Source organism: Gadus morhua, chromosome 8 (assembly GCF_902167405.1).
Source record: "Gadus morhua chromosome 8, gadMor3.0, whole genome shotgun sequence".
NCBI lineage: Eukaryota > Metazoa > Chordata > Actinopteri > Gadiformes > Gadidae > Gadus > Gadus morhua.
The window spans coordinates 2,543,943-2,559,911 of record NC_044055.1 but is presented as its reverse complement, the minus strand read 5'-3'; the positions used below and the strand labels follow the sequence as shown (position 1 = coordinate 2,559,911).

Genomic DNA, 15,969 nt, shown 5'->3' with positions numbered 1-15,969 from the left:
GTAAGTACTGCATCTGTTTATCGGGATATTTCTGGGGCTAGACTACACGTTTCACTACTATTACAACGCCTGAAGCCTACTTGCTTCTCTGAAATACATATTTTATTCGTGCTAATCCCGTAAGGACGTGTGTTCCTGGATCGGTGGGGCACTTCCAGAGGACGGTGTTTAACGTAACAACAGATCGACAACATGTTACCGGGATCATATAACGTTAACGTGCTTACGAGCTCTGGGAAACTGCATGTAATGGTAGTAGCATTTATAGCCATCATAATTATTGTTCTAGCGGGATAATTATGCACAGTGGGCAGTTTGGTCAAGTTTACACCGCCGACCAGTAAATAGCATGGCTGTAAGCCACAAAGCCCCAGCGGGTGTATGGCGCGGTGTGTACCCGTTAATGCAGTCAAGAGCTGCCGCTACTCGGCGCACGACCCACCGGAGAAACACTGTGGCTAACAGACGCATTGTATTGTAGTGCACGTTGCCCGGACGAAGTGATAGTTTGTAAGGGTTCCCGCTCTCTGTTTGTACCTGCCTGGCCGCATTGCTACCCTCTTTTAACAAGAGTTATCCCACAACTTGGGGTTAAACTGTTGGGTTCACTTATTGGCGAGTGGTGTTGATGCTCTCAGTTCGCACAACATGAACATCACTAACTAAACTAAAGTCCAAGTAAAGCCCTGACACATTAATGGACCATGTTTATTATTTTGATACTGACATTTGAAATAATATGACGCGTTTTCATTTGTTGGTTTTAACACTGACTGTATTGGATTTTCAATGGGCCTCTATATTGTCAACAACCGTTATTATACAGAATCCATGCCGACTGTTTATTTTGAGGGATAGTTTTGTGCTCAGTTTGTGCTGGCGTGTTTGCATTGGTTTTATTGTTCTGTGGCTATAAACCATACCATTCATGTTGACACACAGATTTTTTAAAGTTAAATCAAGTTGATAAAAAAGGACTACAGGTTTGACACAGAAAAAAAACCAGCCAATTAACGTCGCAATAATGTCGTCTCAAATATAATTCCCTATTTTACCAGTAGCCTACTTACTTAAGTAATACAATCAGCCTTTTTAACAGCGAGCTAACTGATGAGTGGCAGTTGCCCATCAGGGAGTTTGGTCAGCTTTACTAATCTGAAGTAATTGAAGATGACAGAACTATTCTAGCAACATCTGGGTTGAAGAATCAAGCTACTTGTAGTCACATCTTTTGTGTGATATCTTTGGTCGTTTCCTTCAGTTAAGTATTGGAACTGCTTTTCTATAATGAGATACAAACCCATGTTTACATTGTTAAGTTTAGTTACCAATGTTATTTTTTATCACGCCACTATTCTTTTTTTAAGTCACTCTTGTGTTCCCAGGTTAACAGAATGCAACACGTATTTTAATTAATTTGACTATTTACAATAGTAAATACAAGTGAAAATTAACAGATGAGGTTCACCTGATAAGCAGTAAAATATGTGCTGTTGGTCACCTGGGGTTATAAAGTAATGTCAGGACTTGTTGAGAGCTCCACTACTTTCTGTAATGCGCTGATAAAATCAAAGCCTACCACGCCACTGTAAATTAGTAAACTGTAATGGCCGACCCATTCAAGTTTTCTTTATAGTTTTCCCTTCGATTATTTTTCCTGTCATGTATTGTTATTATCTGTGACTATTTATAGCCTTTCTACTACCGCGGGTAGTGCCCCAGACTTGTAAAGATGTAGGTTACTCAAGGCTTTCATAACGTATTAAGCTTGCTTCCTCTGAAGGAGCCATGGCAGGCGGTCTCGAGACATTTTCGTGTTGTTTTTTCTTCTGGTGTTTTAATGGAGATCAAAACATCCTCGTATCTCATAATCAGGCTTGGCAGTCGCTTTAGAAGGGCAGGCCTTAAAAGGCACTTCTGACAGGAAGACCACTTCTGTCTTTACCGTTTCCTAAGCTTCAAATCTCGGCGGATTCAACCCCCTTTCTTGTCAGGAGAGATGGGATACGTTTTTAGAAATTTCTAGAGCAAGAACGACCTGCTATTACGTGGTAAGAGCCTCACTTGTGGCTTTAACTCTGTCTCATTCAGACTTCTTTGTTTTGATTTATACTTCCCTCAATGTTGTCTCTATTTTATTTTTGAATGCCCTGCATTTGCAAATTACACACATTGCCAAAAAGTATTTAAGTATAAAACAAGTATTACACCAAAAGCAAGCTATAAATAACTTCTTGCTCCCTCTCTCTGACACACACACACACACACACACACACACACACACACACACACACACACACACACACACACACACACACACACACACACACACACACACACACACACGTGTGTGTGTGTCATAGTGTAGCCTCTTGCTGGAGAACGGAAGACAACTCCCAGTCATACTCCCCGAAGCATTCCCCAGTCATGGCGTGGAGGATTACATAATGCGGCGTCATGCGTCTGTCACGCCGATCCTATGGGCTAAGGCAGTGTAGTCGGCCAACAGAGGAAGTAAGAGGAAGTCGTTTGCTGTGTCCACTTCTTGCGGTCTGCAACGAAACTTGCTGGACAGCGCCTGACGACAACAATAACCGGATACAGGGCCCTGTTAAAAAAAGAAAACAGAGGACCTAGTGAACCCTGGCTGGACCTGAATGGTCGTTCTATACTCTTCGCCCGTTTAATGTAATGGCATTGACATTCCAGTTTGTCCAGTCAGGCGTATTTGTCATCCCCGGAGCCCAATGTTTGGGCCCGTCGTTAGCATGGTGTGGGACAAGCTAGTGCACGCTACTACACACGTGTGCACGTCTGTCAAGCAAAGGTCGATGTATGGATTGTATACATCTGCATGGATGGATCATTTATTTGCTTCAATAGAAGGGCTGCCTTTCTCCAGAAGTGCTACTGTTATCCAGTTTTATAACAGGAGAAACGCCTTCTTTCTTTCCCATGAAGGATTAACCCCCAGTTCTGTACCAAACCGATTTAGGCAGGCGTTTTATGTGTTTCGTTTTTCAGAGCGTAGGCGATTGTTTTTTTTTTAATTGGTAGATAGGTGCATTCTGGGCTTGCTTCATACGCAGGGGGTGGATTTTATTATGCAACCACACCTGATAATGTAATTAGTTACCGAGGTGGAAGGGAACGCCCTAAAGCAATTTACCAGTCCACCAGACAGGATTTTGTAAATGCTGTGTATACGTTTACAAATGCAAAGTCAGGAACGTCCTGACCTCTCAGATCAGCAGTGCCCTCAATTTATGCTTTGGTCCAAAATACAAAATCATCTCAATGTTTTCTCCAAAAGTAAACCCCAGCTACTGTGAATGTATTTTAAATGAAGTAAAGTTATTTTTACACACACACACACACACACACACACACACACACACACAGAATCTCTGCCGTTCTGGATTCGGTGAACACGCACGTCTTCTGGAGTAGAGCCTCTCTCCATGTTTGCATGTCTAAAAATACAACCTCTTCCCTTACTTTGACTAAAGATGCATTATTCAGCCATCCTACAGAGTGATTAAATCTTAATCAGGGACGGGCATCTGTCAGTGTGTGTGTGTGTGTGTCAGATCTGCATAATCTGGATAAAATATCCAATGGCGAATTATTTTGACAGTGCAATTGTACTGCGTCTTATGACTTGGGAAGTAACCACAGCTGTATGGACATTGCAGCTTTGGTCATAAGGAACAGCCTGTGTGTGCAAGTACTGCAATCCGCCACCAATAGAAACCTATGCGCTAGTACACCGTGGAGCCAGTGTTTAGACCCGGGTGCACTCCACCCCATTGTGGTGTAGCTTTCCATGTGTACAAGATGATTCACGTGGTTTCGTGGAGCCTTTCGTCTGGACGTTGAGGAATTGTTGAGGCTCTGCAGGTCCGTCGAGGTGAAGGGGAGTTGTGTTTTTGGGCGTGTGTTTCGATGACAACACGAGCATCTGCCAAGTTCCCCAGCGGTTGTCTTTAGTCACTCTGAAGGGCGTGGGTCGTCTGCATGTCTTTCTATACCCTGGCCCGTGCGGTCCGTGCGCTGTAATACCAGGCTCTTTCTCTGCCTCACCGTCATGTCAGGTTTCCCCTCGCCTGAATTGAAATGCTGGATTAGATCCCAGCCGGATTGTGGTTGTCTGAGGTGGACTAGACAAACCCACGGCGTACGTTCCGACTGTTTATTTTGGTGTTTGCTCTCGGTGACGTCATAGTCAGCCGGTTTGGCGCGGATAAACAAACCAAATACAAGGCCATTCCTACTTGGACTTCATTCGCGCTGAGCTCTGAGGAGGTCACTTCCTGTCGCTCAGAGCGTAGGGCAGAAGCACAGGGGTCGTTTGATCAATTGATCGATAGGAGAGAAATCCAATACATTGTCATTTATCAACATCTGCTGCAGAGAGGCATATATTTCAGAGTCGCTGTCCCGGCCTAGAGGACACTACTAAACAAATATTTCAATATTGGTGACTGACCTTGCGCATCTAGGTCTGGGATTAGTAATCGTATGTTTACCTGCAGTTTTGTTTTAACCAATCGGTTTTCACCGTGGCACCGTAAGCACAGTTCACACTGTGTCTTCCCCGTGTTGTGCTGACCGTGCGCTCCAGAGCTCCCCATCTTTAAGCTCAGCAGAAAATGTGTTGAGTCGGCTCCTTTTCCGCCCGGTCGTACACATACTGCACAGGGTTGGATCTCTGGAGGGGCCCGTCCCCCTGCCTCCTGTCCCAGGTCCCTGAGGGACCTTATGAGATGAACTCTGAAGACGAGGCTGATGGCTTTCTGTAGCTGGGCCAACGCTCACCCCGACCTAACCATGCCTCACACTTGCACACTCATATTACACACACACACACACGCCTACCCACACACGCACACACACAATCAGTACGGAGCAGATCTGTATTTTCTATCTCTCCATCTGTGATCCTTTGCATCACAATCCTAATTTGATGCTGGGAAGGGTGGATGGAGAAAGGCTTTAAGGTGTCAGACGCGATACGAATCCCAGGTTTGTTTCAACTGTACAGCTGCTGGAAGTTGTCGATGCTTTGGTCCTCGGTTTTGTCGAGATGTTTGAGCAAGGAAATCATTGGGCCAATATCGGCAGCCACAGGGGGGCTTATATTTAATGCTAATATTAATGATTCAAAAGGTTTAAATCATGTATTTACTAGACCATCGCCCCACGTCATAAAGAACAAGGAGTAACATAACCAATGATACCACTGTCATGAATGCGGTCATAACAGCTACCGAGTTACACACTGATGTATCGAGACAGGCAGAAATTCCCCAAAAAAGTCGTGCATGTTACCATACGAAGGCACATCCTAAGCTCGTGGTTTAGGGGGTTTACGCTCAGCCGAACACGGCGTGACCGGTAGAGCCACCTTCTCGTTACTCGTAACACTAGTAAATCCAATGCCGGAGGGGTCTAGTCGCACAGTGTTGTTGAGCTCTGTTTTACAGCGATGTTTCCCCTCGTTATCGCAGGTGTGGGCGCTTGGCGCCTGCCAGACTGGATGAAGTGAACGCGGAAGCAGGGAGAGGGAGAGAGAGAGAGAGAGAGACCCGTAAACAGCCTGCTGAAAGCAACAGCTCCACCACCTGCGATTGCTCTGGAGGACCTCAGCGCAGGTGAGCCCCACCAACAGGAAGTGCTAGAAATGTGTCTGTATTTGTTATTGGTTATTGATTTATGTGCGGACAGACATCATTCTACCATCATGTCCGTCCATCATGGCACTGCTGGCCATCCCTGGAAGCAGGGACGACTCCCTCTGTGTTCCTTCTCAAGGGTTCTTCCTTAATACGGAAGGAGGGTTTTCCTTGCTCTTTGGGTGGGCTAGGGTTAGGGTTAGGGGGCTGTTTGAGCTGTGATTAAAGGGGTGAAGGACCTTAAAGGTGAGGCCCGATGGCTTCAGGCTAGGGAAGTCACGCTGGGACAATAAAACGTTCCCAAACAAGCCAGTGATCAAAAGTCTTCTAATGTTGTCGGAGAGAAGGGAGAGCGTGCTATAATATTTATGGGGAATGAAATGCATTATATCATCTCTGTAGGCATTGAGGATCCGCGGGTTGCAGCATTCACCCAGATAGAGTTGTACGGAGATGGCTCTCAGCAGGGGAGTTTGCTGTGTTTAAGGGTTTTGGTTTCTGTTCAAATAAACGATTAAAAATATCAAGTAGGTCTCTTTGCTTTGGTTTCTATGTTAAAACGCTAATAATTCAAATTTTGGGTGAGGGCCAGTTAGAATTGTCTCAGGGCCTTCTGAATAATGTCGTTGAACCCTGTATCGACACGCTCCGCACGTTCCACTCTGTGACCAGTGCCATGAGGCTGTTGATGTTGAACCCCCACCGTGGTGGTTCTGTCCCCCAGGTTCAGCCCAGCGGCGGTGGCAGCAGCGTGGAGCCCCCTGACACATGGAGAATTACTTCCAGGCCGAGGGCTTCAACCTGGACAAGGTGCTGGATGAGTTTGAGCAGAACGAAGGTGAGCTCGCCGCAGAGTCGTCCCTGGCACACGATATCGGTGTCACTGTGTGTCTGGCCTGTGTGTCCGGTCCTTCTCTCTGATGACTCTCGGATGTTTTGAGTATTCCTATTACATTTGGATCCTACTGCAGTCGAACAGGGATGCTTGCCAGACTAGGGAAGGTGAGGTATTAGTATGCGTTGTTTAACATCAACACGCGTGGTCAACGGGAGTCGCTGGGGAAGCAGAAGCAAATCTGGAACACTTCTCTGTTAAACGGGCTGAAACGGCAGCAGTCACCACTGAGGTTTTTTAAAAAAACGACCACTATGTAAAGCTGTGTTCCTTCGGAGGGGAACGTCTCAAGAAGATGCTGCAGAGACAACAGCCTGGACAGATTATTTCGCCCGATGTGTGCATCAACGCCAACCTACCCCGGAGGATGGGCTCCACTCACAGGAGGAGGAGGAGGGATTAGCGTTCAGATGTCGTCTTTCTTTTCTTTTTTTTCCGCCACGTCACAAGTGGAGGCGGGGAGCGACGATGTGTGTGTGTGTGCGTGTGTACGGGCGGGGCGGGTTCGCTGGTGTCTGCCTTTTTTTCCGCCCAACGCGTTTGTCTTGAAATACGTGCAGGTGGCAAATGAGGGTGGGGCCCTTGGGACTTGGATTAATTAGATTGGAGCGTTTCCCATGGGCCCCGGCGGCAGACTACGCAATTAGCTCGCAGCCGAGACTGTAAAGTGCCTTCTTTTTGTCTAGTTTTTTCTATTTATTTCCCCCCCCACATCTAGGCTATTGCTCACCGCAGAGGGAGATATTATCATGGCACCCTTTTGGAAGGGTTCCGGAGGGCTTATTTATGGAAATGATTATAAAGTCAACATTGAGTTAGTCTGCGGTGGTTCTTCTTACGTGGTGCTACAACGCGGCTTGGCTCTCTGGGCTACACACGCGTCTGCTGTGTTTGTTGTTGAATCTAATGTGATCACAGGGCTAGCAAAGAGGCTGTAAGTGTTGTGATTGAAGAGAGAGTGTGTGTGTGTGTGTGTGTGTGTGTGCGTTTACTGGTGTGTGTGTGTCTGCATCCATGTAGCACATTCCAAACTGGTAACTGCGCAGCATGAATTCCAATGAAGGGAGGGAGGTGCATGTGTGTGTGTGCGTGTGTGTGCGTCTGTGTCGTGTCTTTCGTTGAGTGCTGTTGATACTTTGAAACAGTGGTCATGTCCCCTCGATTAGTCTGTGTAGGAGTGTGTGTGTGTGTGTGTGTGTGAGCGAGAGGGAAATGGAAGTGAACATTACTGGAATTTCCGCCTGCATTCCACACTATTCATGTGTCAGGTTGACTGATGACTGGAGCTCCCCGGGGGGGGGGGGGTTGTAGCAGATTGCCCCACTTTCTGAGGATCTCTTAGCCCATCCTGATGCTCAATTTCCCGGCCCATGCCCACCTCTTTTCTCCATTTACCGCCTGGTTCTTGCCATGCTCCAGCCGTCCTGGGGGGTCCATCATACTCAGGGGACAAGCACCTCTCCTATCAAACGATGTTTATTTTCACTATTGACTGAGACGACTGAGAATATGCTCCTTTCTGTTCTACAAAGTCTGTTGTTAAAGTTGAATTTCCTAGTGCTGGCCTTATTCAACATTTTTTCTCGGTGGTGGCTGAGCAACATGAACCATGAATACCGCTTCCTGCTTGGTCATCCTCGCATTTCAAATATTCTGTTTTCCCTTGTGCAGCCGATCGGTAGAGGAAGATGAAAGATATTGCCAGAGCATTGTTATTCACCCATGAATAAACCTCCGCTAGCTTCTGGATCCATCGGTATCATTTTACCCAGACTCGGTTAAAGGCGTGGTTGCCGATCGCACGTCGGTCTGGGGAGGCTGCCGTCCTTTTCTTCAGCACAAGAGGCGTGATCAGCGGCGCCTCGTTCGAATGACTCTGTACGCAATTGGCTGCTTGCCGTCGCATCCCTGTCATCATTGGGTTAAACCAGCCAATAGCGCGCCAGGGGGAAAAGCCAGCTTGGTGATTGGCTCCCGCAAAAACGTATCGGAAGCAGAAAGAAATGTATTGCTCCTCTCCAGACCCTGAATTCGAATCGCCGGCAGAACCAAGTACCAAGTACCCGGTACCCGGTACCCGGTACCAGGTACCTGGTACCCAGTACCCAGTTGTCTAGTTGTTTCAGGTTTTGCGTTCATGTGTCTAACCCGTGTCCCTCACTACTCCCCCCCCTCCCCAGATGAGACGGACTCCCCCAGTCTCTCGGACTCCAAGTGGACCCAGATCCTGGCGCCGCCGGCCCACCTGCTCTCCCTGAACCCGGCGCTGGCCCACGCCGACCTGAGCCCCCAGGAGAGCCCCCTGCCCTTCAAGGCTCCGCCCCCCGACACCACCCCCACCTGCTCCCGAGGGGGCGGCGGCGGCGAGCCCAAGCTCCTCCTCTCCGCCGGGGCTCCGCCCTGGGGCGAGGCGCGGCCCCCGGACGTCCACAGCCCCCCCCTCCCCCAGCCCAACATCGGGAAGCTGGTGGGCGCCGAGGAGCCGCCATGCTCCCCCGACCGGGCCGCCCCCGCCGCGGGGAACGGCCACGGCGAGGGGGAGGCCGCCGGCGCTGAGCTCGACGGCCGCGCCCCTCGGACCGGGGGAGGGTCCCACCTCGACTACACCCGCTTCACCTTCGAGGACGAGCCGGAGCCGCGCCCGACGCCGCCGGCGGCTTCGGAGTCGTCCGAGCGGCGGGATCCCAGGGGGAACGCCGCGAGGAACGCTCCGGAAGGACCAGAGGGCGGCGGCCTCCAGAACGGAGGAGCGGTTGTGACCCGGGGCGGGGGTGAGGAGGAGGAGGAGGAGGAGGAGGAGGAGGAGGAGGTTGCCCTGGATGGGGGCTCTGATCATCCAGTGCAGGAGGCGGAGATGATGATGAGCCGTCGTCACGGCGACCGCCTCTCCGTCCCACCGGGCCTCGGCAACGGCGTGGGGCCGGAGGGGAACGGGCGGGGCGGGCGCTACGAGGAGGAGGAGGAGGAGGAAGAGGAGAGGAGGGGCCTCACTCCGAGCCCCGTCCCCTCCAAGGAGGACTCTGTGACGGAGGAGAAGGAGATCGAGGAGAGCAAGCAGGAGGGCGCCGAGGGCGTGCCCCCCCCCCCCCCCGCCCAAGCTCAACAACAACCGGCTGCAGCCGGTCAGCGTGCCGTACGGCGGCGCCCGGCCCAAGCAGCCCGTCAGCCTCAAGCTCCAGATCCCGCGGGCCGACGCCCCGGTGCACAACACCCTGGGCCCCTCCCCCACCGGCAAGAACAAGAACCTGGACAGCCAGGGGCCCGGGCGCGTGCTGGGCCCCGCCCCCGACACGGCGTCGAGCGCCGAGTCGGACCGGGGCGCGTCGACGGCGTCGTCGTTGACGACGCCGCCGCCACCGCCGCCGCCGGAGGTCAACGGAGACCGCTCCGGCTCCCCCGCCCCCTCCGCCGCCCGGAGCCCCGACAACGACGTCCAGGCGGGCCAGCAGGGGGCGCTGTCCCGGAGGCCGACCGCCCCGCTGGGGGAGGTGGCGCCCGTGTGGGTGCCCGACTCCCAGGCCCCCGCGTGCATGAAGTGCGACGTCAAGTTCACCTTCACCAAGCGCCGGCACCACTGCAGAGCCTGCGGCAAGGTCAGTGGCGGAGAGCAGCGCTAAACCCGCTCCCAGATAACGGGATTACATTAGCATTCATTCATTCATTCATTAAGCAGGCGCGTTAATTCGAGCCGATTTTTACAAAGGGGGGGGGGGGGGGGGGGGGGGGGGGGGGGGGGGTTGAGCAATCAAAGCAGGCGTAATCAAGGATTCCAAAAAGCAATCAATGCGAACGCAGGATGGCTCAAACAGGGTTGCTGATATCAGCGCTCGGGTCAGGGTGCTTGTCAAACAACAACAGCACGTTGACCTTGATCACGCTGCGGCAAATTTAACAGTCCGGTCAGGCGTTAAGGTGATCCGGGAATAGCAATAGAGTCTTCCGGTGCTTTTCAAGGCTGTACTTAATTAAATTAACTTGTAACATGAACCTCATGGGATTGTAAGGAATTATGATCATTTCATTATTACATTATGTCATAGAGCATTTTTCTTTTCTTTTTTTTTCTCAAGTTCACCTTGAATTGAGGCCGCACATGTTTTTCCATTCTTCAGGACCGAGCACAATAGCTCTTACAGTTCAAAGCCTCAACTCATCGAACGATAGACAAAACACACAACACGTCAGGGCATTGACAAACCGCTGAAACAGCACCCCCTCTGGCCAAACACTGGATAGCAATGGGCACTTGTGATTGGCACAGCTGACTCCCCTGGTGATGACTATGGAAAATGGCATCACCTTGCACAAAATCTGCATCATGTGGAGAGAAAGAAAATGTGATACCCTTTTTTTATATGTGGTTTAGTTCTGTCCCTGTGGTTTGTCCGTCTTAAAACAACATCAAATGATTTCCGTCTGGACCTAGCTGGTATACCTGAGGCCCGAGCTAATGCTGAGCACGGACCTGCCAGGGGGCGGCTGTCAGCATAGACACCACCGCTGTCATACCACCTGAGTAGAGCTGTACTCCAGCCTCCCTCCAACACTTACTCACACTGCAGCCCGGAGCTGCCCGTGTGATAATACCGACAGGATGACGCAGACACACATGGGATTACACACCGTGCGACCTGGATCACGCACTCACCCCTCACACCTGAGCCACCCGTTTGTTGACACAAGACACACATAGGATGCACACACGTCTGTAAACAAAGGCTCAGGAAAGAAATGCACGAGGTCATGACCTCTAAACGTCTGTCTGTCTGTCTGTCTGTCTGTCTGTCTGTCTGTCTGTCTGTCTGTCTGTCTGTCTGTCTGTCTGTCTGTCTGTCTGTCTGTCTGTCTGTCTGTCTGTCTGTCTGTCTGCCTGCCTGCCTGCCTGCCTTAGTGTTGGTTTAATACTTGTATTATACTTCCGTTATCTAATGTTACGCTGTGTGTGTGTGTGTGTGTGTGTGTGTGTGTGTGTGTGTGTCAGGTGTTCTGTGCGGCCTGCTGCGGTCTGAAAGGCAGGCTGGTGTACATGGACATGAAGGAGGCCCGGGTTTGTGTCACCTGCCATTCGGCTCTCATGAGTGGTGAGTAGGGCTGCTCGATTATGGGAAAAATCATAATCACGATTATTCTGGTCAATGTTGAAATCACGATTATTCAAACGATTATTTTTTGCCAACCCCACTCCGTTGTGATTGGTTAGCTTCCGGAAGAGCATGTTACAGCATTACCATACATGGAACATTCGGATTGTTCTACGTAGATAAATCCTGGTAATATGAACAAGTGAATGGCGACCGGCGTCCCGAGTGTTTAGCACTCTGCACAGCCACCCCAGACGGTCAGCAGGGAACACGTCTAAATGCATGTACGTCATTATTTGAAACTTTAGTATGGTTAAACATATGACTATAAATCATTACAACAACGTTTATAGGTCATAAAAGTTGAAAAAGCATAATAGGTGCTCTTTAATGAAAAAAAACAAAAAATAAGGATTACGTATATTCGTTTTGTGATCGTTTGGCGCTAAAATCGAATTCGCGATCAAAATTCGATGAATCCCCCAGCCCTAGTGGTGAGTACAGTACACGTATTGTATTCCGTACAGTCTGAGTGTGTTCCTGACATCAAACAAACCATTACTCACAGATTCAAAGCCAGTGACTGGTTTTAATCTGAGCCCCCTCCCATTCTGTAAGGCCTCGCCAAGGAAAAAAAGCAACAAGCATCTTAATTGTTTGGGAATAATCATCCTGTCATGTTGTTGATCGAAAAGAGAAAAAGCATCGCAGACCGTCGAGACCGAGCCAGGATGACAATAATAAAATTTGTGCTGCCGACGTTCCCGATGAAACCACAGAGATCAGTTGTGTTCCTCAAAGGCAGTGCTGACCCTACTTCCTCTCTTCGTCACTGGAGCTTTGAACAGCTTGCTTGGTTAGATTGTTTTTGTTTTAGGGAGTACTGTGATGGCTACGGTAACGATATGGACAAAGCCTGGCTAATATCCCGGGGCATCTCTGCAACCTGATGTTACGAGCTTCCTGGACAATAATGGAAGCATCTCTGGCAAGACTGCCTTCAAGTTGTTTCTTTTTCTCTTTCTGTTTTTGTTATGATTCATGAAAAAAAGAAGAAATGCCCACAAACCAAAGCTCACAGTTCTCCAATTAGCAGCTCACTCCTAGCCAGCGGGACAAATGACCACACGGTAGAGACGTCCCGTCTCTGACCGCCGACACCCCCCCTCCCCCCCCCCTCCCCGCGCCCGCCTGCCCGGTCCTGGGACCCCTCGGTAACATGTAGCCCCCCCCTTTCCTCCCAGCCCAAGCGTGGAGGTGCGTGGCGGCGGCTAGCGGCGTTAGCGGTTATGGCGGCGGCGGCGGCGGTGGCGCCGGGACCCAGGCCCAGCCCAACCCCAACAACCCGGCCGAGTACTGCTCGACCGTCCCCCCCCTGCAGCAGGCCCAGGCCTCTGGGGCGCTGGGCTCCCCCCCGCCCACCGTCATGGTGCCCGTGGGAGTCCTGAAGCCGGCCTGCTCCGAGGGTACGACCTAAACCCCCCCCCCCCCCCCCCCCCCCCCCCAAACCCCAACCCCAAGCCCCCCGGCCGCTACACCCTCGGCTCTGCAGAGCTGTAATTGCTCTTTTTCTTCCAATAATCTGCTGGATCTGTACCCTGGCCAGGCTTGCCCTGTTTGGTTCCACCCCCCCTCCCCCCCCGACCCCCCCCCCCCCCCCCCCGACCCCCCACACCACCACCCCCCCCCCAACTGCTTTCCGCTCTTCAGTGATGTCACAGATCGTGGCGGCGTGCTTGCTTGTCCCCCTGCAAAGTTTTTCTTTTTTTGTTTTCTAAAGAGAATCTCTTGGAACTACTTTTGTACCGATCGGAAGCAGTGGTTGCAGGTTTGGACCCCCACCCCCATTTGCGTTTTCTCCCCGTTTTGGAGTTTTGTAGTGTGTGAAAAAATAAAATAAAAATGCAATTGTGATTTGTTTCTTTTTTAAGTGTGTAAGCATCTCCCCCCCCCCCCACCCCCCAGGGCTGCTGACGCGGGAGCAGAGGAGGGTGTGGTTCGCCGATGGACTCCTACCCAACGGGGACGGCACAGAGTCGTCCAAGACCCCCCCCAACCCAGTCCCAGACCCTGCGTCTCGGCCCGCGGCCGGCTCCCTGTTCTCGACCAAATGTTCCCCCTCGGACGCCTCGGAGGTAAGACCCCCCCCCCCCCCAGACCCCCTCCCCACCTCCGCGCCACGTTCCAGTCCTGTGAATGCTCCAGACGTGACAGGTTCACCCCCCCAACCCCCCGCACGCGAAGACAAAAAACAGCCCCTTCTGGCTGGTCCACTGACCGCTACAATGCAGCCTTTTGTTTGCGTGTGGCTGCTCTCTGGGTCGAGGCGAGTGCTACCGAAGCACACGGTCACCAGGAAGTATCCTGGCTTAAAGCAGGACAAAGGACTGCTGTGAGTCTTTGACAGGGGAAATGTAATAAATTCATAGTTTCTGATAAGCTACTAGTGAAGAGAAGTGGGCCTTGGGGCAGATGACAGAACCACAGTTTGGGTTGTTTGATGTGTATTTTTTTATAAACTGCCGTCTGGGAACCAAAAGTGCATGGATTAATTGTGTGTTTGATTCTGAAATTGCGGTTGGGGCTTTTTACAAAAGGCCCACTTTTGGTTTCGATATTATCATGCATTAGTGCATGCATGTGTGTGTGTCTGTGATTTTGAGTTCATAGTCAATAGACGGCTGTTGACTTGGGTGAAGTCGGTAGTCGGAGAGAGAGAGAGGGGGAGAGAGGGAGGGAGAGAGAGAGGGAGAGATGGGGAGAGAGGGGGAGAGAGAGAGAGAGAGAGAGGGGGTGAGAGAGAGAGAGAGAGAGAGAGAGAGAGAGAGAGAGAGAGAGAGAGAGAGAGAGAGAGAGAGAGAGAGAGAGAGAGAGAGAGAGAGAGAGAGAGAGAGAGAGAGAGAGAGAGAGAGAGAGAGAGAGAGAGAGAGAGAGAGAGAGAGAGAGAGAGAAAGAGAAGGGGGGGGGGGAGAGAGAGAGATTATTACCCTGGAATAAGCGCATTGCATGTATCTTATCTTCTTCTAAATGTATCGGTTAAAAAAAGATTGTCTTAAACCTCATAGAATACGACCCCCTGTGTGGGTAGTGGCCGGTGACCTGTGGTTGGAGTGACGGTGCCCGGTCTGACTGCGTGTTCTTCTGTGCATCCGCCAAGAAAAGGCTTGACCTTGAGTTCTGACCGGCTGCCTGAATACATTTGAGGAAATGAGTCGCGGTCCAGGTTTAAAATCAACGCGTCAGCCTTTTTATCACAGTGTGGGCCGTGCACGCTTTTATCAACCCCTTTGTTTTCTCTTGTGTGTGACACGTTGTGTATGTTAAAGGTTGTGTCAGCGATTCTATGGCGAAACATAAACGATCACGTTCATCTGATCTTTCGTCACGATCCGTTAGCTGCCCCGCCCAATGGGCCCTGAGATCTCTCACAAAAACAAATGGTACTACCGACCACTCAAAACCAAAATAAACAGTATTCCAACCGATCACAGACAAAGGGGGGGTGCTGTGGGGTTTTGCGCTGCGTTCATGATAGTTTTTACTGGATGCACGAAACGCGGAAGAGAGGGGCGAGCTGGCTCTGTTTGTTTGGGATCTCGCTTCAACTTCCAACAGAAGTGACGTCACCCGACATCGCTGTGGTAGATAGCCCTCTGATTCGTGTTCTCCTCCTCCTCCTCTTCCTCCCCCTCCTCCTCCTCCTCCTCCTCCTCCTCAGGCGTCCAGGGGCCCAGGGCCTGGGGGCGGGGCCCTGGCGGCGGGGAGCCCCGTGGGCAGCTCCCTCAGCCTGATCCCGGAGGACGGCCTGCCTCCCATTCTGATCTCCACGGGAGTCAAAGGAGGTACGGGAGGCCACGTCACAGGTGCTTGCCTTCATCCCTCGCCACACAGCTGCCTCGTCCTCCTCCTCGTCCCCCTCCTCCTCCTCTTCCCCTCCTCCTCTTCCTCCTCCTCCTTCTTCTCCTTCTTCTCCCTCTCCTTCTTCTCCTTCTTCTCCCTCTCCTTCTTCTCCCTCTTCTTCTTCTTCTTCTTCTTCTTCTTCTTCTTCTTCTTCTTCTTCTTCTTCCACCGCCATCGCTTCCGTTTTGAAGGAGGGGGGGGGGGTTGCATTTTTGTTTTCACACGGCTTTGGGGACCGTTTGACCCATCATCATCACTACCACCTCCACCATCATCATAATCACCATCATCACTACCATCATCACTACCACCTCCATCATCATCATCATCATCACTACCACCTCCACCATCATCATAATCACCATCATCACTACCATCATCACTACCACCACCATCATCATCATCATCACCATCCTCA

At 51.0% G+C, this 15,969-nt stretch overlaps 1 protein-coding gene across 1 annotated transcript in view; it reads left to right on the top strand.

The window, feature by feature from the left end:
* The window catches only part of LOC115548863 (zinc finger FYVE domain-containing protein 9-like), a 32,667-nt gene that overhangs the window by 635 nt on the left and 16,063 nt on the right, over positions 1-15,969 (top strand). Inside the window, 8 exon segments of the mRNA XM_030363743.1 lie at positions 5,511-5,654; positions 6,400-6,513; positions 8,751-9,657; positions 9,659-10,163; positions 11,552-11,651; positions 12,896-13,117; positions 13,617-13,786; positions 15,370-15,493. Coding sequence (XP_030219603.1) covers positions 6,444-6,513; positions 8,751-9,657; positions 9,659-10,163; positions 11,552-11,651; positions 12,896-13,117; positions 13,617-13,786; positions 15,370-15,493 — 2,098 coding nt within the window. The 5' untranslated portion in view covers positions 5,511-5,654; positions 6,400-6,443.